This window comes from Diabrotica undecimpunctata, chromosome 5, assembly GCF_040954645.1.
Source record: "Diabrotica undecimpunctata isolate CICGRU chromosome 5, icDiaUnde3, whole genome shotgun sequence".
NCBI classification, from domain to species: Eukaryota; Metazoa; Arthropoda; class Insecta; order Coleoptera; family Chrysomelidae; genus Diabrotica; species Diabrotica undecimpunctata.
In genome coordinates, this window is record NC_092807.1 from 46,590,443 (window position 1) to 46,616,211 (window position 25,769).

General features: G+C 34.2%; 1 protein-coding gene across 1 annotated transcript in view; it reads left to right on the top strand.

Annotated features, from left to right (window-relative positions):
- LOC140441295 (1,5-anhydro-D-fructose reductase-like) overlaps positions 1 to 25,769 on the top strand; it is a 92,555-nt gene that overhangs the window by 53,117 nt on the left and 13,669 nt on the right. Inside the window, exons 3-4 of the mRNA XM_072531923.1 lie at positions 7,264 to 7,511; positions 18,951 to 19,211. Coding sequence (XP_072388024.1) covers positions 7,264 to 7,511; positions 18,951 to 19,211 — 509 coding nt within the window. The remainder of the gene's footprint in view (positions 1 to 7,263; positions 7,512 to 18,950; positions 19,212 to 25,769) is intronic.

A 25,769-nucleotide genomic window follows, 5' to 3' on the forward strand; every position in this document is an offset into this window, starting at 1 on the left:
TACGTCTTTACCACCAAATATATGTTTATATCTGTGATATATCTCGTAGTTGTACCTCCTTCTCCAAACACCATTTTCACATATGCCACCGAATAGTCTTCTCGGGATCCTTCGTTCAAATATAAGCAGAAGATTTTCATCTGCCTTGAAAATGGTCCATGTCTCCGACCCTTATGTCAACACTGGTTGTACAAGGGTTTTGTATATGGTTATTTTTTTTTTGGCTTAAGTTTCTGCTTTTCATATGTCTACTCAGTCCAAAATAGCATTTGTTTGCTAGGTGGTGGAATTTGTCCACCACTTCAAAGGTAGAGTTATCAACTGTGAATTGGTGACCGATTTTTCTGGCTGTATTGTTGGGTGTTGATGCTATTATCTTAGTTTTCTCTTTATTTACTTGCAGGCCCATATTTTTTGAGGCGTTTGACAAGGTGTTATACATTTCTTATAGCTTGCGTGTTGTGCGGGCAACTAGGTCAATATCATCTGCATATGCCAAAATTTGGGATGACTTATTAAAAATGTTTCCTCTGTTGTCTATTTGGGCATCCCTGACCGCCTTTTCCAGAGCTATGTTGAAAACCAATCTTCACAGTTTAGCGGGGATGTGGAATTCATCCATGGCTTCATACAATTTATTTCTTAGGACACTATCATAGGCCGATTTAAAATCTACGAAAAGATGGTATGTGTCGATATTGAATTAATTGGTTTTTTTCCAGTATTTGCCTTAGCACAAAGATCTGGTCTGTTGTTGATCGACCAGGACTAAAACCACTTTGATATTCGCCAAGAAGCTCCTCTGAATATGCACTCAGGCGACCATATAAAATACTCGAAAATATTTCGTATGCTGTATTAAGGAGGGTTATTCCCCTATAGCTTCTACATTCCAATTGATCACCCTTTTTGTGTAGCGGGCAAACGATCCCAATACACCACTCTTCTGGAATTTGTTTCTCATTCTAGGCTCTCAGTATGATATTATATATATGATTAGTCAGAGTAGCACCACCACATTTAATAAGTTCCGCGGGTATACCATCACTTCCTGGAGATTTATTATTTTTTATGTGTTTTATTGCATCCCGTACTTCCTGAATTGATGGAGGCTCCAATGGTGTATTGTTGTTTACTCCTGGGGGCGGTTATAGTGTTCCACCCACCTTTTCAATACTTCTTCTTTTGTATTGAATATATGCCCCTGCTTACCCTTATATAGTCCGATCCTAGGTTTAAATTCTTTTTTTGCTTTATTTATATTTTTGTAAAATTTCCTTGTTTGATTTTCCTCTTTTAATGCCTCAAGTTCTTCCAATGTTCTATTTTCATAAGTTCGTTTTTTTCTCCGATGGATGTACTTCGCTTCTCTTCTGAGATCTTTATATTTTTGAAGTTATACTTCTATACGCACGCTCCACGTTGGAAATTTGTATGGGAGTCAATCTGTGAAATCATTACATATGTAAGATAATGAGTAAGAGAGAGACAGAAGATAAATTTTCTCTCTCTTCCTCTCTCGAATATAAAAATGTTCCTTTTGTATACATAATTTAATATTATATATATTATATAAAGATATATATATATATTATATATATATATATATATATATATATATATATATATATATATATATATATATACATATAATATTATACATATAATAAAATATTTATTAATATTATTATTTATGTGATATGTTTTGTATTATTTATTAAATGTTCATAATTATATTAGTCTTTTGTATTTCAAAATAAAAATCTCAATAAATCACTGTATGATCCAAAACCAATTTTGAAATACGTTTGTGTCATGTCCTCGGTATTATCTTCTTCCTTTGCCCTATCCGTTTCGGACGTTGGCTATTAACAAGGCTATTTTGACTTCGTTTACGGCACCTCTGAACAGTTCGGTCGATGTTAGTCCGAACCATTGTCGCAGGTTATGCATCCATGAGTGTCGTCTTCTTCCCGGTCCTCTCCTACTGTCGATTCTTCCTTGGACTATTAACTGTAGCAGCCGGTACTTAGTATGCCTCATGACATGTCCGAAGTACTCAAGCTTCCATTTCTTAACGGTGAAGATTATTTCTTTGCTTTTGCCTATTCTCTGCATTACTTCCACGTTAGTGATGTGGTCTGTCCAGGATATCCGAAGAATACGGCGATATATCCACAGCTCAAAGGATTCTAGTTTCTTCAGGGTGGCTTCCGTTGTGGTCCATGCCTCTGCTCCATAGAACAAGACCGGGAAGACATAACACTTGACCAGTCTTAATTTTAGTTCCATTGAGATTTTGCTTGTGAACCACTTTTTCATATTGTTGAACGCGTTTTGCGCTTTTTCAATTCGTGATCTTATTTCTGTTGACTGGTCCCATTTTGTGTTGACTGTGGTTCCAAGGTATGTGTATGTCTCCACTTGTTCTATTTTTCGGTTGTTTAATGTCAACTGCATCGGAGGTTGTTGTGTTCTGCTGATGAGCATGCGGTAGTATAGTAGTCAGTATCCCCGCCTGTCACGCGGGAGACCGGGGTTGGATTCCCAGTCGGGGAGGACTTTTTTATTAATATTATTACTTGGCAAATTAAACATATACGTAAGTAGAAAAGTTATGTATATTATTGTCATTTTTAAATACTTATGAATATTGCATTTTAATTTGTATTGTATTATTATATTAATAACAAAATAAACAATGAATTTTACTGCAGAGTATGTTTAAAAAAATTTTTGCATTTAACTCCTTTCATACATATATGAAAATAAAAATATACATTTTTATCAAAATATTGATTCAATCCTTTATTGACTATACTCCTATTACAGGTCAAAAGTTGTTTATTAATTGTTAGTAAGTTGTTATTAATTCTGTTTCTCTTTCTGTTATGTCTTACCTATAGCATTACATATGTAATGATTGTGCAGATTGACTCCCAAATAAATTTGTAACGGCGAATGCGTGTATAGAAGTGTAACTTCCACCGGCAGTCCCACTGGACTGCCACACCCGTTTTTTGTTTTTTTCCTCAGGTTCTTCTTTGCTGCATCAGTTTATATGCATTGTTCTTTCTTCTTGTAATGTGCTCTGACTCAGCATCAAACCACTCATTGCGTGGTGGTGGTCTTTGCGGCCCTAGAATGTTATTTGCTGCGTCTTTAATGTAATTTTTACACATTTCCCATTGTCACTAATTGTTAGAATCTCTTTAGTTATGTATTTAGTTTCGATATAGTTTTGAAACCTTTCTACCGTTCGCGGGTTTTTGAGGAATTCAATATTAAGGCGCCTTGTTTTGGTACTTTTCTCCTTCTTCGCATTTAAGATTCTAGCACTAATTCTTGTGCCAACTAGAAAATGATCTGAATCAATATTGGCGCCTCGATAGGTGCGGACATCCATAAGGTTGGGGAAGTGTCTAGCATCTATGATCACATGATCAATTTGGTTCTTCGTTAATCCATCAGGCGAGGTCCAAGTCCCCACACATATTTTTTTGTGTAGAAAACATGTGCTTCCTAAGATCATGTTCTTTGAGGCTGCGAAGGTGACTGCTCGGTGTCCATTCGAATTAGTATTATTATGGAGACTATATTTACCAATGTGCGGTAGATATACATATTTCTTCCCTTACTAAATAATGCATTCTATAAACAAAATTTTGGTCTAGTAATGGGCTTTAATTTATTTAAACATTATTAGCCGATATTTTTATCGAAGATTTTGAAACAAATATTTCTAAAAAAAATTAAAACCCACAGTATGGTGGAGATATGTAGATGATGTGTTCTCAATATGGCCTTATGGATCATAGTTGTTGGACATATTCCTGAATGATATAAACCATAAAAAGGAGATAATAGCATTTACCATGGAAAAGGAATATAATAACACACTACCTTTCCTCGATGTTTTAATCTCTAAGAACGATACTGGATATGAGACTCACGTGTATAAAAAACCAACACACACCAACAGATATTTAAATTTCAAATCAAATCACAATATTATTATCAATTCTTATACGATATCACTCCTCATACGGGAATCAATAAATCCTTATACGATAGAGCCAAAATTTCTTGTTCTAACGGAAATTCGTTCTCGGAGGAAAAACATTTTTTAACATATGTTTTACTAAAAAATGATTATCCTTAATCGTTTATAAATAAAGAATTTTCAACAATCGACCGAATACAACAGAACAACTTAGAATGAGATCCAACAGCATACACAAGGAATAATACGAGGAAAATAACAATACCATACATAAAAGGATTATCAGAAAAATTTAAGAAATAAATTCAACATTTCAACATCATTCAAAACAACAAACACATTGAGATCTATCTTGTCTAAAACCAAACCTAACAATGAATAAGAATGGACAAAGAATTGTATTTATAAAATACCTTGTGAACGCGATCAGTTTTTTTAGGTAAAACATCAAAGCCATTAAATGTTAGAGTAAGTAAACATCAATCCTATGTTAAAAATAGAAAATTTGATAGATCTCAAATATGTAACACGCATGGAATATTGATCATAGGGTTCAATGGAATGATTAAATTATAGTTCTAAAAGAAACGGATTGTAAAAATAGAAAAATCAAAGAAGCGGCTCTAAGTGTGCTAAATGAGACCAATTGTGTTGCAAATTCCTCGGCAGAATACAGTAGGATCTGCTTACCCATATTAAAAGAGGAAGTTAATAAAAGGAAAATACCATTATTAGTGTCAGTAACATATCGAGAATACATCATTTACTTTTTTAAATAAAAAACTGATTCTGATTATAAAATCAGAATTTGGTGTATATTGAGAGTAAACTAAATGTAAGACCAAATGCTTATCATGTCGGGATAGTATTATAAGGTTTTTTTCCTGTTTTTTTTTTCGTGATTTACTATGGAATCACTAACTGGAGAATTTTACTGTCGTTATGGCATGTGGTTGTCTATGTAAAGTCAAATTTCATGCTATGATTTTTTTCTGATGGATTTCTCAAGCTAAAGTTGATTTCATGTAATCGAATGAACTATCTTACAATAAAGTCGTCCTAGGAACGCAACTCAGCAATATTGGCAATATCATTTCACAGCCATCTACTTTAAAAGTATAATATATGTCTGAATTGTCAATATAAATAAGTTAGGTAAAATTAAATTGTTAGAAGAATTTTTCACCAAGTAACAAAAAACAAAATTTGTTTAATTTATTAATGTTTGTATTTTGAGAACGATTTCCGAAGTGGAAATTGAAACATCAATAAACTTATTTTAACCTTCAATTGTGGCTTATTCCCCATAAAATAGTTTCTAAGTTATAATTTATTGTTAACTTACGTAAAATTCACATCTAGCACATATCACCACTAAAGGTCTATAAACCCGCTGAGGCAAAAGTTGAAGTCTCAAAATATAAACTTGTAGTCAGAAGCGCTACGCTAGTTTAATAAAAAACTAACAGATCAAAAGCCAATAACAGAGTTGCAAAAAGTGTAGTGATTTCTTTCTGTAAAAATCATGTGTGTAATGCCCCCGTGCCCAATTACAGACTTTGAGGTAATACTAGGCTTCACTACTTTTTTTCATCACACAAAACATCCAAATGACAAAGCACTATCATTGTCAAATCTAATATGAAACATTATGAGTTGAATAAGTAAAGTTATATGTACCTACAATCAACAAGCATTGTTACTGATGACTGGCTAGACAACCTAACCTTGTCTGAGGTTTATTGTCCTTCTGGCCAATACAATAACGAAAACAACTTTCTTCTTCTTCCTTTGCCCTATCCGTTTCGGACGTTGGCTATTAACAAGGCTATTTTGACTTTGTTTACGGCACCTCTGAACAGTTCGGTCGATGTTAGTCCGAACCATTCTCGCAGGTTATGCATCCATGAGTGTCGTCTTCTTCCCGGTCCCCTCCTACTGTCGATTCTTCCTTGGACTATTAACTGTAGCAGCCGGTACTTAGTATGCCTCATGACATGTTCGAAGTACTCAAGCTTCCGTTTCTTTACGGTGAAGATTATTTCTTTGCTTTTGCCTATTCTTTGCATTACTTCCACGTTAGTGATGTGGTCTGTCCAGGATATCCGAAAAATACGGCGATATTTCCACAGCTCAAAGGGTTCTAGTTTCTTCAGGGTGGCTTCCGTTGTGATCCATGCCTCTGCTCCATAGAACAAGGCCAGAAAGACATAACACTTGACCAGTCTTAATTTTAGTTCCATTGAGATTTTGCTTGTAAACCACTTTTTCATATTGTGGAACGCGTTTCGCGCTTTTTCAATTCGTGATCTTATTTCTGTTGACTGGTCCCATTTTGTATTGACTGTGGTTCCAAGGTATGTGTATGTCTCCACTTGTTCTATTTTCGGTTGTTTAATGTCAATTGCATCGGAGGTTGTTGTGTTCTGCTGATGAGCATGCATTTAGTTTTGGTTGCATTAAGTTCTAAACCATATTCTTGACTTGCTGTGTGTATGCTTTCCATGAGTCTTTGAAGCTCGTTGCAGTCATTTGCGATAATAACTGTGTCGTCAGCATATCTAATATTATTGATTACCTCTCCGTTTACTTTGTTACCCTCCGAAACTTCTCCCAGTGCTTCTCTGAAGATTTGTTCAGAGTATATATTGAATAGAAACGGCGAGAGGACGCATCCCTGTCGTACATCCTTTTTAATATCTATCTTCCCACTGTGTAAGTTGCCCATCTTTATCTTGGCACTTTGATGCTGAGATAATAATAGGCAAGATGAGATTAAAACAACTTTAATACCTATTTAAGTTTTATTGGACATAAATTAACAGCAGGAGGAGACTTTAACTGCAAAAATTGCCACTGGGGTTTTAATGGGATTAAAACAAGATGTATACCATTCCCGAAGTCAATAATGGGAAACTACCTACCTGGGATTTAGATAAAACAAGAGATCTCTCCGATTTCTGTGTGAAAAGAGATATATCTCTTAACTACTACGTTTGACTTCTCATATCTCTACTTATAAAATGTATTCAATATAGAATGATTTTGTTTTGTAAAGGTTTAGCAGTATTTTTAATATTTTCACTCTAGAAGTTTGAATTGTTTTTAATTATCACAGCCATTTAATTTAAGTACGTTTTCGATACAACACTAAAAACTGTATTTTAATTTTTCTGTCATTCACGAACATAGATGCGTAATTAAACTGAATAAAAAACTGTTAAACAGTACTTGTCTCACATTTTTTTTATATATTTTAGAAAATGGAAGAACAGGTCGACGCGGGCAGAACCAAGTCCATAGGAATCTCAAACTTTACTCAGAAGCAGATAGAAAGAATTTTAAAATCGTGCAGAATCCAACCAGCCTGTCTACAGGTCGAACTTCATGTATATCTACAACAAAAGGATTTGGTGAATTTCGCTCACAAAAAAGATATAGTTGTCGTTGGCTATTCACCTTTGGGAAATCCTGGATATAACAAATTTTTGGCTACATTAGGCGTAAAGTAAGTACTCAGAATTAAATTTTGATTTAAACCTTATTCCTTATGTAATTTAAAAATAAAAAATTGTATTATCATGATCAAGGGCTTTCATTCCTGATGGAATATTTGCCGCTCTTACTTAGAACTCGCAGATTTGCTTCTTGCGGTGAATTACTCCGCATTTTTCTTGTATATTGTCAGAGTTTGTTATATATCTTGGCTTTTGTTACAATTTTGTTCCACTTATTTGGATCTGGGCATAGTTCTCTCCAGTTTTTTATTTTCAGGATTTTCATATTCTTAGGTTCTTCCACGACCCGGTCCTCTCATCTCTCTCAATATCAGCCATCTCAATCTCTGCGCTTTAATAATCTAACTATATCTTCTCCTTTCATTATGTCTCTTAGTACATGGTTCATTCTTCTTCTCATTTCTCTATTTTTCATTCTTATTGATCTCACAATTCTTCTGAGGATTTTTCATTCGAATATTCTTAATTTTTGTTTAATTTTTATTTGTTAGTCTAATTGCAACTCAGTATATTTACAGTTTTGTATTTCTGCATTGTTATAATCATTTTTTATCTTGATTTCTCTCCCCTTATGTAATCAATTGCGTAATGTTCCTGTTCAGGATTTTCTATATAATTCTGTGAAGTGTGTTTCTCATGAAACATTGCCAATTTTAACCTCTGGTTTGCATTTTCTTTGTGGAGCTTTTGGGTTTTAAAACATTATGTGCTGTTATTACTACTATCTTTAGCTCTGTATCCTTAAACAACTCTTTCATCCATAGTTTTTTTTGTTTTTGTAACATTGGTCTGATACATACTTTTTTTGTACTGTTTCGTGCTTGGTTTTTCTGTTTGATCTTGATTTTGCATTCTGTATCGAACCATTCTTTTCTTCTTTTTATTTTTCTCTGTCCTATCACCTCTTCAGCTGTGTTTTCCGCCATATTCTTCTATGTTTTCTATGATTCTGTTAGATTTTCGTCTGGTTCTCCCTGTTATAATTACCTTCATTTTTAATTCTTATATGACTAGAAAATGGTCTGTGTCCGCGTTTAATTTTCTTTTTGATATAACGTCATGCAGTCTTGTTTTGCATTATTTGGATATTAATATGTGATCAATCTGATTGTCATCTGTTGTTATTAACAATGTTACTTTATGTTCTCTTCTGTACATGAAGCTTGTGCTCATATTGCACCTATTTGTTATTGCTGCTAGGTGGCATAATTTTCTTCCGGTATCGTTTGTCTCGTCATGAATAGTTTCTTTCCCTACTACTTCGTTATTTTGGTATTCTTTACATACTTTTGCATTGAAGTCACCAACCATTAGTACTATGTCATTCATGGATAATCTTTCATATAATACTTCTACTTGTTATTATAATTTAATTATATCATTTTCTGGAGCATTTTCTATGGATGCATATATGTTTATGATGGTCAAATTAGCTTGTTTGTTTTCTAGTGTTATATATCGCATCCGCCCAAATATAGCTTTGGATTGTATAACCCTGTCCCTTATTTTATTGTTGACCATAAATTCTGTACCATTTTTCCCTTGCTTGTTTGTGTAATTGTGTAATTTTTCTATTTAATATTTCCTTTATGTCCACGCCTAAACTGGGCATCCACAGAGTTCCCGAGAAAGAATATTTCCTTCTCCCTTACATCTTACTTTTTGTAGTGCTGCTATGTCGATTTTGTATATTTGCATTTCTCTTGCTACCTTTTTCATTCTCCATGTATTTTCATAAAAATTGTATATTGGAAAATAATGATCTACTTCTTTACTTGGCTTTTTAGTTTAGGCTATAAACAACGACTCTTATGTGCAATTTTTAATATCGAAAGGACATTTAAATAGAAAGTATATTACATGATTGGGTAATAAGTCAATTAGAATAATTAAAGTGAAGAGAAGCCATAAATGCTCTTTATGATGGTGAGATGGCTTATGACGGCCTGAGCCTCAACTTCAAGAAGACAAAGTGGATGCTGATAAGCAGGAAGCAACAGCCTGCTCGACAGTTACTGATAAGTAACATACTAATTGACCATGTAGAATCTTATGTGTACCTTGGCACCAACGTAAATGCAAAATGGGAACAGGCCACAGAAATTAAGGCGAGAATAGAACGAGCTAGAGCAGCATTTAGCAATATGAAAAAACTCCTCATAAGCAGGGATTTGTCTCTTCATCTAAAACTACGTCTAGTTTAATGCTACATTTTCCCGATCTTACTGTATGGTGTGGAGGCCTGGACGCTGACGGAGACGCTCACGAGAAAACTAGAAGCATTCGAAATGTGGGTGTACCGACGCATTCTTCGTATATCCTGGACCGAACATGTCACCAACACAGAGGTAATCCAAAGAATCGGAAAGGAGAAAGAAATCGTGAATACAATTAAACAAAGAAAGCTTAAATATCTAGGCCACATATTGAGACACGATAAGTACCGTCTACTGCAATTGATTGTCCAGGGAAAAATAGACAGTAAGCGAGGGCCAGGCAGGAGAAGACACTCGTGGCTCCAAAATCTGAGGAAGTGGTTCGGGCACACATCGGTCGAACTATTTAGAAGCGCCGCAAATAAGATCAGAATTGCCATGTTAATAGCCAACGTTCGCAACGGACAGGGCACTTGAAGAAGAAGAAGATGGTGAGACATTATTTCGGTATCACTAAGCATGTGATTTCATAATCATCAAAATAAGGTCTACTTATATAGTATTATCTTTGTAATCTGACGAAACTTTTATTTACCGTGCAAGTAATATGCCAATGATATTTAAATTATCTAGTGAGGAGTTGGACTATTATAAATAAACACCATACCTACTATTCGGGAGATGACACATCTAGGGAGAGATGGCATATCTAAGCCACCATAGCTAAAGCCATGATAGGATTTACGCCCATATCAGATACAGTTGCGTTATTAAAGATTAACTCTTCTTCTTCTTCTTCTTCTTCTTCTTTTTCTTCTTTCTCTTTATAAGCAACTCGGCTTGTTCATTGGCGGATTAATACCTCTATGGAAGATTGACTTTTCTCCTGCTATTTTGACGACACAGGTCTCCTCCATTCTGCTTATGTGGTTATTTCATTCCTTTTTATATTTTGTGTCCACTTATTTATACACTGTACGGTACATTTTCTTCTAATGTCTTCACTTCTCTTTCGATCTCACAACGTATTTCCTGTAATTCTTCTTAGCACTGTTATCTCTGCCGTTTCCAGTAGCCTTTGCGTTGTGGCTGTATCGGTTTTTGTTTCTAAGGCATATGTCATTATTGGTCTTATACTGGAGTTATAAATTCTTGACTTCATCTCAGTATTATTGTGTGTTTCGCCATATAGTAGTATTAAGGCACCCTGTCAGTCTATTTGCTTTTGTATTTGATCTCTCACTTTTTTGTCCAGATCTCCGTAGCTGGACAGTGTAATTCTAACATATTTTATTTCCATTACTTGTTCAGTACTGATACCATCAATTTCTATTTTACATCTAGTTGGTTCTTTGCTAACTACTTCAGTTTTAGTTTTTTGAGATGAGACTGTCATATTAAATTCTTTTGCTTTTATGCTAAATCTATGAACCAGTCTTTGCAGACTATCTTTATCTTGGGCTATCAATATTGCGTCGTCTGCGTAACAGAGTATTTTTATTTCTTTGTTTTCCATTCTGTATCCTAAAACTTTCTTAACGCTTCTGATGATTTTATTCATGAAAAAATTGAAGAGCATGGGGCTCAATGAGTGTCCTTATCTTATTCCATTGCCTATTTCTGTAAGTTGTCAATCTATTCTGACTTCCATTTTGTAGTTTTGGTAGATGTTTTCGATAGTTTTTATAATATTTAGGGGAACTTCTCTATTATACAGAAGATGGATTACATCTTTGAGTATTACTCTGTCGAACCCTTTTTTTAGGTCAATCAGACACAGAAATGCTCGTTTATTATAATCTAGTTTACGAAAACCCTGTTGTTCATCTGCTAAACTTATCCTCTAATTTATTAGTACTTGTAAAATTTTAGTTGTAGGTTTTAGAATAATATTTAACAAGAAGTTTATACTATATAAAGAGGACGATAAGTAGAGAAGAGGAAGGGTGCCAACTCAATATACCTCTGTAGTTTTCTGGTTGTTTTTTGTCTCCTTTTTTGAATAGTAGAATTAGTTCGCTCGTTCTCCATCCTTCCGGTATTTTATTGTATTTTATAATTTTATTAGTTAATGTTGTTAATTGTTCTGTCATTCCTGCTTCACAATATTTCAATAATTCGTGTGGTATCCCGTCTTTACCTGCTGCTTTTCTAATCTTCAGTTCTTCATTTATGGTAATCTCTGGTGCTTCCGGTTCTAGCGTCGTTTGTTCTTCCTCTGTATAGAGCTTTTTATGTAGTCAATCCACGTATCCTTTTCTATGTGTCTTGTTTCTATTGGTTCCTCTACCTCCGTTATTTGAGCTCTTATGAAGCGCTATATTTCCTTTTGTAGACCGTAAAAATCATGTTCCATTTATTTCGAAAAGCGTTTCCAGTGATCATTTTTTATTTTTTTACAAGTGCATGTGTTTTGTTTCTAATTATCTTCTAATTATGGTATGACTCTTGTGTTTTGGTTGACATGTATTTCAGTTAAGATTTTTTCTTTTATTTACATTTTTCCGTCACTTCTGTACAAAACCATGAAGTTCTTCGCTTTGGGAACGATTTATTTTTATTAATATTTCTTTCACCAATTACTTCCTTGGTCGAGGATAAGATATTAGACTTAATTTTTTCCCAGCTTTCTTCAACTCCATTACTTTGTATGATATATGTGTTTCTACTTTTTTTCGGTTATTCTTTTTTGGTATAAGTATCTTGTGGAGTAATCCTGTAAGCTTTCGACTTTTATCTTTGTGGTGTATTTTGGTGTTTTGTTATCACATAAATATATGTGTTTTCAGTAGGATTTTGCACAATCCCAATTTAAGATCGCTTCCTATTTCTCTTTGTTATCATTCACAAGATTAACTCAGTCCCTTTAATATAACCATCATTTAGGTCTACGTACCGACATCCGAATCTGCTAAAGAAGAATAAGAAATGTTTTATTGGACTTTAGAAGACTCTCTAAAACTGACACAAAAACATGCACTAATTATTACCAAAGGCGATTTTAACGCCAACAGTCAACAATGTTGTGGGGACATAGGATTATTAAATTCTGTCAAGAGGCGGGTATGGTTGTAACGAATACATTTTTTAAATAACGTTCAAAAATGCTTTATACACATAAGAAACCAAATTGATTTTATTAGCACAAACAAAAGGTTACGAAATTCTATCACCTCAGCAATAACATATCCATGCGCAGATGTCTTCTTGAATCGTTGTCCATTAGTTGCAAATATTAACATACGACTCAAAATAATTCATAAGAACACGAGACACAAAATAGATATAAAACTACTGAAAGAAAACAGCACCCAGGAAAAAGTAAAAACAGAGCTTAACAAGAATTTTGCGAAAATACTTGAAAACACTATTAGTGGCATTGCAGACCAGTGAAACGAAATGAAGACATTTGTTACCATATTTTTTATAAACATCTTACATAACAAAAAAAAAGTAGCAAGAACGAACGGCAGATAAAATGGCCCCAAATAATGCAAATGATGGAAAAGCAAAGACAATTAAAAGGTAGAAGTGTTAATAAATACAATAGGTTGCATAAGAATATACCACGGGAAGTAAAAAGTGCAAAAAGCATGTCTGATGGAGAAATGTACGGAAATTGAACCACTACAATGCAAACATGGCGATTTCTATGCGATAAATTAAAAAGATGGAAAGAATATATTTATGTAAGAATTATTCAAAGATATAGCCAGAAGGTTGTCTGAAATGGACAACCATACGACCCAAAAATATCAAGCAAAGAAGTAACTACGGCCATTAAGTGAATTAAAGATTGGAAATCACCAGGACCTGATGAAGTGCATGGTGAAATTTTAAAGATTTTAGAAGTACACCAAATCGCAGCTCTTACGAAACTATTCATCAGCATGAGACTGGCCACTTAACAAAAGACTGGTTCCTTTCAATATTTATTCCACTTGATAAATTAGTTTGATGAGTACTGTACTTAAAGTACTTCTTACTATCATTTAGTTGCGCATACACACCAAATTATAAGAACACCTGAAGTAAAGTTTAATTTGGATTTAGAGCAGGACTCGAAACGAGGAAAGCACGTTTCAGTTTGCAGGTTCTAATGCAAAGAGCTAGAAATATCAACTGCGATATGTATGCATATTTTATTGATTTTGAGAAGGTATTTCACAAATTTCACAAACATAAAGCAGCACTGGGATCCGAAAATGAACTGTCCAAGATCTTTACAGTCGGAAATGGAGTTCGACAAGGTTGCATACTCTAACAAACATTATTTCACACATACTTTGAAAACATCTGTAACGATAAGACTACCAAAGAGAATTGAAATACTATTATAAAATAATACCTCAATCAACTATGGTAGTTTATCGTCTATGCTTCGCCTAGCTCGGTCTCTGAAGTGTGAATCCGTCTTGTCTTAAACTATAAATTAAACAATGAAAATTCAGTTGGTAACAAATAAAACAATGAATTAATTAATCGTCTTTATTTAGCATAAAACAAACAAAATAATGATATTTTGCACAAGCAAATTCTGCCTATTGCTTTACAATAAACAAATTTAAAATTGATACTTATTATGGCTTCATGTGGTTGACATGGTACTTGCTGATGGCTCCTGATGGTAGTTGGATGGATTGTCACTAAATGAGCAAATTCCATGATGATGGAACGCGTTGTAGTTTAAGCAGAATTCATTGATATAAATTTCATCTCCCTAGACATCGTTCCGTCTTACTACACTAGTACCAATCAGTTATTCCATAAACCCAAGAGATTCCTGCAGACCATAAAATAAACCTTATAATAATTTTTACCTTCTTTTATAAATTTTGAACTACACACCAAAAAGAATATCCCACTACGTTAGAAAAGCTGATTGACTGAAATAAGTGGGAGACCAAGGTTGTGACTACAATGAAGTATAGCACAGATGCTATATAAAATATATAGAGTATATGTATATGATGGAATTAGCTCTTCTGTCAACAGAGAACAGAATATTTTGTCTACCGGAGAGAAAGAGAGAGGGCGCCAACTATTTTTTTAAGAAAAAATAGTAAAAAAGAGACTAAATGTAAAGGAATTAACAAATTAATAAAGAAATTAAAATAAAATAATTATTTTAATATAAATTAATAAAGATGTGACGTTTATAACGTTACATATATTTAGAGAAACCTTGAACGAATCGGAAGCTGCTATTGCAGTAAATGGAGAACTTATAAACAATACCGTACTGCTGGCAGATAGTGCGCAGTGGCTCCAAAGGATGATGGATAGTGTTGTAGAAACATGTTACAAATACGGCCTAAAACTAAACTGTAAATAGACAAAAATAATTATCGTTAGCAAGAACGCCAATATCAATGCCCATATTACAATAAACGATATACTGTTCGTAACGATATGACTACCAAAAAGAATTGAAATACTATTAGAAAAAATAATACGTTAATAAACCATGCGAGCTTATCGTCTATGTTTCGCCTAGCTAAGTATCTGAAGTGTGAGTTCGTCTTGTTTTAAACTAGGAATTAAATCATGAACCCTTAGCTGATAGCAAATAAAACAAATATTTAAATAATCATATTTATTAAAAAAATAAATAAAAAAAAACGATCAACCCTGCCAAGGCTTTACAATAAATAAAATTGGCGATACTTATGGCATCGATGGGTGATTGTTAGATGGTTAGGTCCTCCTGATTGTTGTTCCATATTTGTGTGACCTCCAAATAATGTGGTTGGGTCCTCCAATAAAGTCAACAAAATCTCCAATTATATCACATAAAACTAATAAACTGGTAATACAGCCAATGAATTCTAGAATACGGCTAATAAATTCTTGAATACAGCCAATAAATTCTTGAATACAGCCAATACATTCTTGAATATGGCCTAAACTAAAATATAAGTAACAGCTTGTATTAGAGATACATCAAAAGAGGTTTAAACTTCCTTGCCATTTTACAAAATTACAATGAAACAAAATAGCAGATGGCAAGAATAAAATGAAATATAAATATTATTATATAGTTAAATTCTGTTAAAATTCCTACATACATATAACTGAAAACGTGGTTTTAAAAGAAGTGAGGTTACGAATGTTGAAAATGCTGTGAGAATTCTAAAATATATATTACAATGAAAGTACTCACTTCAAGAGAATTCTGCATACCATAAAATGAAGCTTATTATAATTAATCCGTAAAATAATTTCGAAACACAATTCAGATTTCTGCCTTAATCTGAGCCTTCTAAAAATTGCAAGGCAAAGCAGACGTGGATAAAGATGTTAATAGAGACATGGGGAATCTAAAATTTGCATTCCACGACATGTCTCCTCAATTAAGCAGAAATCGTTAGCGAATTGGTTTCTTGTACTCATACAGAGTAGATCCGAATAAAATGAAAAAGACAGTCAAGATTTGATTTTACGTACAAAGCGTCTATGTATCTGTTTATACGTATTTCGCCTTAATAAGGCTATGGAGAACGGAGAAAGGAGAACGCCTATGAATAGCTGATGAGCTTTATTAAGGCGAAATACGTATAAACAGATACATAGACGTTTTGTACGTGAAATCAAATCTTGACTGTCTTTTTCATTTTATTCGGATCTACTCTGTATGAGTACAAGAAACCAATTCGCTAACGATTTCTGCGTAGTTGAGCAGACATGTCGTGGAATGCAAATTTTAGATTCCCCATGTCTCTATTAACATCTTTATCAACGTCTGCTTTGCCTTGCAATTTTTAGAAGGCTCAGATTAAGGCAGAAATCTTAATTGTGTTTCGAAACTATTTTACGGATTTATTATCAGATGTCGCTATTGCGTCCGTTTCGAAGCCATTTTAGTGTTACTTCTTAAAGACAGGAAAGATTTATTTTTCACGTTTAGAACGCCTATGAATAGCTGTTCTGATGAGCCTTATTAAGGCGAAATACGTATAAAAAGATACATAGACGCTTTGTACGTGAAATCAAATCTTGACTGTCTTTTTCATCTTATTATAATTCTTATCTTTTTTTATAATTTATTAATATAAAACAGGCAAAACAATATATTCCCACTACGTTAGAAAAGGTGATTGACAGAAAGTAGGAAGGGACTGCAATGAAGTTAATACAGATGACACAGGACCTATGCCTATGATGGAACAACATAGAACAAGAATATTTAGTCTACCGGACAAAAAGAGGAATTATTAAATTAATAAAGAATTTAAAATGAAATAATTATTTAAATATAAATTAATAAAGATGTGACGTTTACAACGTTACACGCTACAAAAAATGGAGAAAATATGCTATGTGGGCTGCAATATTAAGAATACTTGGGATTGTAGCTATGAAATAAAAACTTCTCTGCAATTTATATTGAAGTATCAATATATGTGTTTAGTGTTGTCCTCTTCTATGGAGTAGAAACCTGGAGTTTTACAGAAGATGTCACAGAAGCATTTATAATGTGTTGCTACCGACGTATGTTAAGGATGTCATACCAGAAAACTATCATAACTATTCTTCAAAGGCTAAGAAAATACAAAGACAATATTAACACCGCAAACAACAGAAAATTGATTTAATTTAGCTACATTAGTGATAATAAATACCAACTTCTACAGCTAATTCTACAAGGCAAGATGAAGTACAAGAAGGGCCCTGGATGTAGTTGTATATCTTGACTGGCCAATCTTAGGAAATGGACTGGTCTAACGTCAACTGATCTATTTCGAGCTGCTGTGAATAGAGTAAGATGGTTCAATGTGGTCGCCATCATTAGAAGATAGGTACCTATAGAAGAAGAAATGAGAAGTTTAAAGATTATTTTTAATTATATGTAGTTACACATATATTACCATCATAAAAAAATTTCGAATGCAAAAGAAACTAAAAATTTATAAAGATAGCGAGACAAAAATAAACGGTAGAAGATCTACATAATTCATTTGCAGTCTGCTAATCTTACTCTGAGGTTGAGCTGTAGGCTACCAGCGGAGTTATTGATAGTGGATAGTGGATGGTCTTCAGATATGAAGGCTAGCTGCAAATATATTGAATAAGCAGTCCTCGACCAAGTAGCAGCGATACTGAAGTGTGTAGCTTAGTAAATTACTTTACTTACTACTCCGTGGCGTTACAACCCTTCGTGGGTTTTAGCCGACTCGACAACATGCCTACACTGTTTTCTGTCTTGAGCAACCTCCATCCAATTCTCCACGCCCATAGTGCTTAGGTCTCCTGCTATATTATCTCGCCACCGGAGACGAGGGCGTCCGCGTGGTCTCCTTCCAGTTGAGACTTCCTTCCACACCAGTCTTACTGTTCGTTCGTCAGAATGTCTTCTGAGGCATCCTACCCATTGGAGTCTTCTGGACTTTATTTTTTTTATAATGTTGGCATCTGGGTAAAGTTCTTCGAGCTCTTTGTTAGTTCTTATCCTATATTTTCCTGATGCTTCATCCAGCACAGGGCCAAAGATCTTCCTTAGTTTTTCTTTCCCAAAGACATAGTCTCTCGTCATTTGCCTTTGTAATCGTCCACGTTTCGCTTCCATACATCACAACGGGCCGTATGATTGTTTTATAGACCTGTATCTTCGTACGTCTTGTTAGTTGTTTCGATTTTATAAGATTTTGGAGGGCAAAAAGACATCTGTTGCCGGCCTAGATCCTGTTGTTTATTTCTTGTGATCCGTTATTGTCTTCAGGTATTGTTGTTCCAAGATACTTGAATTCTCTAACGCGCTCAAAGTTAAAGTCATCGATATATATATATATATTATATATATATATATATATATATATATATATATATATATATATATATATATATATAATATATTATATACATATATTATTGAGCTTAGTAAAGAATATCTTAAAATATTATCCCATATAGTATCATTATATGGTGAGCATTTCCGTCAATTTAACTCCTAGTTGGTATAAGCAGTCTCTCTCTTGTCAATCGACAGCTTCAAGAACTAAGAATAGATTAAGGACACTCACTTAATATTGGAATAAGAAATTGTCCCAAAGGCGAATGACCCGATAAAAAGATAACGGTATGGAGATATAGCAAGCAACATCACTATATTAAAGATTCCTAAGGGTATTCCAAAAACCATCTTCATTCCAAGCAGTAGTGACGAAATGACAGTAACTGATTATGGATTCGGACTTTTTATATGTCGTTATTTTCTTGATTTATTTTCTTAATAGTTGTATTATTTTTTAATTATTTTTTACTGTTTCTTTTTAGTGGAAAAGAACTACCAAATTTACTGCAACACCCCATTGTTAAAGGTTTAGCAGAAAAATACAATAAAACTTCTGGACAGATTTTGATACGATTTCTTATTGAGAAGGACATTGTACCAATACCAAAAAGTGTTAACCCAAAGAGAGTAATTGAAAACATTAACGTTTTTGATTTTAATCTCGAAAACGATGATATAAAACAACTGGAAAATTTGGATGTAGGAGAAAAAGCTCGTGTTTGTGATTTTGGATTCTTCCCATTGTAAGTAAAGTATAAAGTATATTTATTAAAATAAATAATGATTTGCACATTATGTGAGTCGATTTCAAATAGAGTTGTAAAAATAAATTTTAGACGTACTCATAATCTATTTGATTATGGTTAGGATGACCACATAGATTACAATTTTCTGGTCATCTTCAGGTCTAAGGACAGGTTAATATTAAATGCTATAACAATTTCAAATCGTAACTAAAAGAGTTCTATTAGGTATCTTGGAAATAATGCCAATATTTCTTATGTATGGTTTAAGGGAGAATATAAATGGTCGGTACATACCAGTGCAAGGATTGTTGTTAGAAATAATATTTTAATCTAAATTAAATATTTTATCCCATTTTGCTATTTCGCGTATATCTTTCCTTGAGGGGTCAGTGTTAAAATAAAGCAAAGAAAAAAAAAGATATATGTATTGACATATTTCGGTCGCACATCGTCCATGAAATATTAAAAAATATTATTTTTTTGCTATTTTCTTCTTTGAAAATACAACGCTTTTGATAAAGTAAAACCAATTTAACGGCTACTTTTCATGTTCCAGGCACAAGACTTAAATAAAAAACTATTGAATTGCAATATTACAAATCGGTGGTCCTTACAGCGTCCTTTCACAGCAACCAAAGACATGGCGCTCTTTGGATGACCTTCGCTCCCCCCCACTCCGCCTTCCCCACAATCCCTTGCTACTCTCTCATATACATTACACCATCCGTCTAGACCGCCAGTTTGCCACGCCGTTTCGAGCAAGCGTGTCGTGTAAAGTGCATTTGTCTAAGTTTTGTAAAGGATTTGTGTAATGGAATCTTATAGAAAGATAACACGTCAGACATTTGAGTGTCCCATACTTGGCCATCCAAAAGACTTGCCTCCAAATAAGCTTCCGACCCACTTAGATGTTTTAAAATGCTTCTATGAAGAACGTTTTAACTTAGAGTTGAAATTTAACAACAAATGTGTTGTTAAATTAAAATGAAGCAAAATAAAGTTTCTACTAGCGTAGCCAATAAAGTCAAAGCAGTATTTGAAAAGATTCCTTACATATTGTGTCAGAGAACAGAATTGTTCAACTAATAAATACTTTTCATGATAATTACTACAAATTACGAAAATCTTTTAACCGTGACAAAGACAAGCCATTGTTTAAAAGAAAACTTTCAGAATTTAAAGAAAAATCGGCTAAAATCTCTGATGTTTTGTGTTGTAAGTGCAATGCAGTTGCCACAAGACTCCTGACTTATGTGCGTGTACTTTGATATATGAATACACTTGCGAGAAGTCCAAAAAATCCCCCCGTTGGAACTTAGGTATACTTACAAATGAAGTATGGGTTGGATAAGATTGGAAGTATGGATCTTAAACATATATAGAATCTAGTCCAATGAAAGAAAAGAAGAATAACTAGGCTGAAAAACACTCAACCGCATGCTCAAAATCAAATATGACATCAAACACAAACAGTGACTCATCCGAAGAACTTGATGGAGATATACGTGATGAAGATGATAACTATGAGCCTGCTGCAAAATCTCCGATTGCATCGAGTGTTTTGAAAGACGTTGGTGTCATTTCAGAAATTGATAGTTCATATGTTGTGGATAAAAACAAACTTAGACGGGAAAAATAACGTAAACGCAGGCAACTACAAGATGAAGGTAAATGTTTAAGTGTATACCTGCTACTGAAGGGAGTGTATTTTGATGGCAGGAAAGATAAAACACTTGTCGTTGATCAGGTACAGTCTAAACAATATCGAAGAATTAAGAAAGAAGAGCACTACTCACTAATTCAAGAACCGGGTTCAATATATATATTCTTAAAACAAAAAGAGAAATCAAACGATTTCTACCTAGCGAAACCGAATTCAAATCTTAACCACTGTGTTTCCTAAAATTTGCGAAACAAACAGCTGGATGAATTAATCGGCAAGGGAATCTAAAATTGCATCCCACAAGCCGTTCATCCTAGTCAAAATTCGTAGTGAATTCAGTTTCTCGTACTTCCAACGAAGTAAATAACAAAACAGAATGACGGTATTAGATTTTTGTTTTGATAAAGTGCAGCAACAACCGTTGATACGTATTTCGACCTCCTTAAGTCTCTTCAGAACGGTATAGCCACTGCTCTGAACCAAAACAAAAATCTTTCCCGTCCTAGACAATAGTTATTAAAATAACTATATACAGACGTAACTACGCCATCTAAAAACAAAAAGAGAAATCAAACGATTTCTACCTAGCGAAACCGAATTCAAATCTTAACCACTGTGTTTCCTAAAATTTGCGAAACAAACAGCTGGATGAATTAATCGGCAAGGGAATCTAAAATTGCATCCCACAAGCCGTTCATCCTAGTCAAAATTCGTAGTGAATTCAGTTTCTCGTACTTCCAACGAAGTAAATAACAAAACAGAATGACGGTATTAGATTTTTGTTTTGATAAAGTGCAGTAACAACCGTTGATACGTATTTCGACCTCCTTAAGTCTCTTCAGAACGGTATAGCCACTGCTCTGAACCAAAACAAAAATCTTTCCCGTCCTAGACAATAGTTATTAAAATAACTATATACAGACGTAACTACGCCATCTAAAAACAAAAAGAGAAATCAAACGATTTCTAAATAGCGAAACCGAATTCAAATCTTAACCACTGTGTTTCCTAAAATTTGCGAAACAAACAGCTGGATGAATTAATCGGCAAGGGAATCTAAAATTGCATCCCACAAGCCGTTCATCCTAGTCAAAATTCGTAGTGAATTCAGTTTCTCGTACTTCCAACGAAGTAAATAACAAAACAGAATGACGGTATTAGATTTTTGTTTTGATAAAGTGCAGCAACAACCGTTGATACGTATTTCGACCTCCTTAAGTCTCTTCAGAACGGTATAGCCACTGCTCTGAACCAAAACAAAAATCTTTCCCGTCCTAGACAATAGTTATTAAAATAACTATATACAGACGTAACTACGCCATCTAAAAACAAAAAGAGAAATCAAACGATTTCTACCTAGCGAAACCGAATTCAAATCTTAACCACTGTGTTTCCTAAAATTTGCGAAACAAACAGCTGGATGAATTAATCGGCAAGGGAATCTAAAATTGCATCCCACAAGCCGTTCATCCTAGTCAAAATTCGTAGTGAATTCAGTTTCTCGTACTTCCAACGAAGTAAATAACAAAACAGAATGACGGTATTAGATTTTTGTTTTGATAAAGTGCAGTAACAACCGTTGATACGTATTTCGACCTCCTTAAGTCTCTTCAGAACGGTATAGCCACTGCTCTGAACCAAAACAAAAATCTTTCCCGTCCTAGACAATAGTTATTAAAATAACTATATACAGACGTAACTACGCCATCTAAAAACAAAAAGAGAAATCAAACGATTTCTACCTAGCGAAACCGAATTCAAATCTTAACCACTGTGTTTCCTAAAATTTGCGAAACAAACAGCTGGATGAATTAATCGGCAAGGGAATCTAAAATTGCATCCCACAAGCCGTTCATCCTAGTCAAAATTCGTAGTGAATTCAGTTTCTCGTACTTCCAACGAAGTAAATAACAAAACAGAATGACGGTATTAGATTTTTGTTTTGATAAAGTGCAGCAACAACCGTTGATACGTATTTCGACCTCCTTAAGTCTCTTCAGAACGGTATAGCCACTGCTCTGAACCAAAACTATAAATAAAAATAAAAATAAAAAATAAAAACGTTTATTGCCATTATTAGTCTACATTTCAAATTGTTTATATTTCATTTTCTTCTTCACGACGTCCCGCTCTTGCCCGCCTGATATTGGTCATTTTTTCTCTCGGATTCCTGGACTTCTGCTGGTTGCATCCTGGCGTCTTCTTCTGTAGGTACTTTTTGTGGCATCGTATTTTTGTGGCAGCGCATTTTTGTTTTGGTTCAGAGCAGTGGCTATACCGTTCTGAAGAGACTTAAGGAGGTCGAAATACGTATCAACGGTTGTTGCTGCACTTTATCAAAACAAAAATCTAATACCGTCATTCTGTTTTGTTATTTACTTCGTTGGAAGTACGAGAAACTGAATTCACTACGAATTTTGACTAGGATGAACGGCTTGTGGGATGCAATTTTAGATTCCCTTGCCGATTAATTCATCCAGCTGTTTGTTTCGCAAATTTTAGGAAACACAGTGGTTAAGATTTGAATTCGGTTTCGCTAGGTAGAAATCGTTTGATTTCTCTTTTTGTTTTTAGATGGCGTAGTTACGTCTGTATATAGTTATTTTAATAACTATTGTCTAGGACGGAAAAGATTTTTGTTTTGGTTCAGAGCAGTGGCTATACCGTTCTGAAGAGACTTAAGGAGGTCGAAATACGTATCAACGGTTGTTGCTGCACTTTATCAAAACAAAAATCTAATACCGTCATTCTGTTTTGTTATTTACTTCGTTGGAAGTACGAGAAACTGAATTCACTACGAATTTTGACTAGGATGAACGGCTTGTGGGATGCAATTTTAGATTCCCTTGCCGATTAATTCATCCAGCTGTTTGTTTCGCAAATTTTAGGAAACACAGTGGTTAAGATTTGAATTCGGTTTCGCTAGGTAGAAATCGTTTGATTTCTCTTTTTGTTTTTAGATGGCGTAGTTACGTCTGTATATAGTTATTTTAATAACTATTGTCTAGGACGGGAAAGATTTTTGTTTTGGTTCAGAGCAGTGGCTATACCGTTCTGAAGAGACTTAAGGAGGTCGAAATACGTATCAACGGTTGTTGCTGCACTTTATCAAAACAAAAATCTAATACCGTCATTCTGTTTTGTTATTTACTTCGTTGGAAGTACGAGAAACTGAATTCACTACGAATTTTGACTAGGATGAACGGCTTGTGGGATGCAATTTTAGATTCCCTTGCCGATTAATTCATCCAGCTGTTTGTTTCGCAAATTTTAGGAAACACAGTGGTTAAGATTTGAATTCGGTTTCGCTAGGTAGAAATCGTTTGATTTCTCTTTTTGTTTTTAGATGGCGTAGTTACGTCTGTATATAGTTATTTTAATAACTATTGTCTAGGACGGGAAAGATTTTTGTTTTGGTTCAGAGCAGTGGCTATACCGTTCTGAAGAGACTTAAGGAGGTCGAAATACGTATCAACGGTTGTTGCTGCACTTTATCAAAACAAAAATCTAATACCGTCATTCTGTTTTGTTATTTACTTCGTTGGAAGTACGAGAAACTGAATTCACTACGAATTTTGACTAGGATGAACGGCTTGTGGGATGCAATTTTAGATTCCCTTGCCGATTAATTCATCCAGCTGTTTGTTTCGCAAATTTTAGGAAACACAGTGGTTAAGATTTGAATTCGGTTTCGCTAGGTAGAAATCGTTTGATTTCTCTTTTTGTTTTTAGATGGCGTAGTTACGTCTGTATATAGTTATTTTAATAACTATTGTCTAGGACGGGAAAGATTTTTGTTTTGGTTCAGAGCAGTGGCTATACCGTTCTGAAGAGACTTAAGGAGGTCGAAATACGTATCAACGGTTGTTGCTGCACTTTATCAAAACAAAAATCTAATACCGTCATTCTGTTTTGTTATTTACTTCGTTGGAAGTACGAGAAACTGAATTCACTACGAATTTTGACTAGGATGAACGGCTTGTGGGATGCAATTTTAGATTCCCTTGCCGATTAATTCATCCAGCTGTTTGTTTCGCAAATTTTAGGAAACACAGTGGTTAAGATTTGAATTCGGTTTCGCTAGGTAGAAATCGTTTGATTTCTCTTTTTGTTTTTAGATGGCGTAGTTACGTCTGTATATAGTTATTTTAATAACTATTGTCTAGGACGGGAAAGATTTTTGTTTTGGTTCAGAGCAGTGGCTATACCGTTCTGAAGAGACTTAAGGAGGTCGAAATACGTATCAACGGTTGTTGCTGCACTTTATCAAAACAAAAATCTAATACCGTCATTCTGTTTTGTTATTTACTTCGTTGGAAGTACGAGAAACTGAATTCACTACGAATTTTGACTAGGATGAACGGCTTGTGGGATGCAATTTTAGATTCCCTTGCCGATTAATTCATCCAGCTGTTTGTTTCGCAAATTTTAGGAAACACAGTGGTTAAGATTTGAATTCGGTTTCGCTAGGTAGAAATCGTTTGATTTCTCTTTTTGTTTTTAGATGGCGTAGTTACGTCTGTATATAGTTATTTTAATAACTATTGTCTAGGACGGGAAAGATTTTTGTTTTGGTTCAGAGCAGTGGCTATACCGTTCTGAAGAGACTTAAGGAGGTCGAAATACGTATCAACGGTTGTTGCTGCACTTTATCAAAACAAAAATCTAATACCGTCATTCTGTTTTGTTATTTACTTCGTTGGAAGTACGAGAAACTGAATTCACTACGAATTTTGACTAGGATGAACGGCTTGTGGGATGCAATTTTAGATTCCCTTGCCGATTAATTCATCCAGCTGTTTGTTTCGCAAATTTTAGGAAACACAGTGGTTAAGATTTGAATTCGGTTTCGCTAGGTAGAAATCGTTTGATTTCTCTTTTTGTTTTTAGAT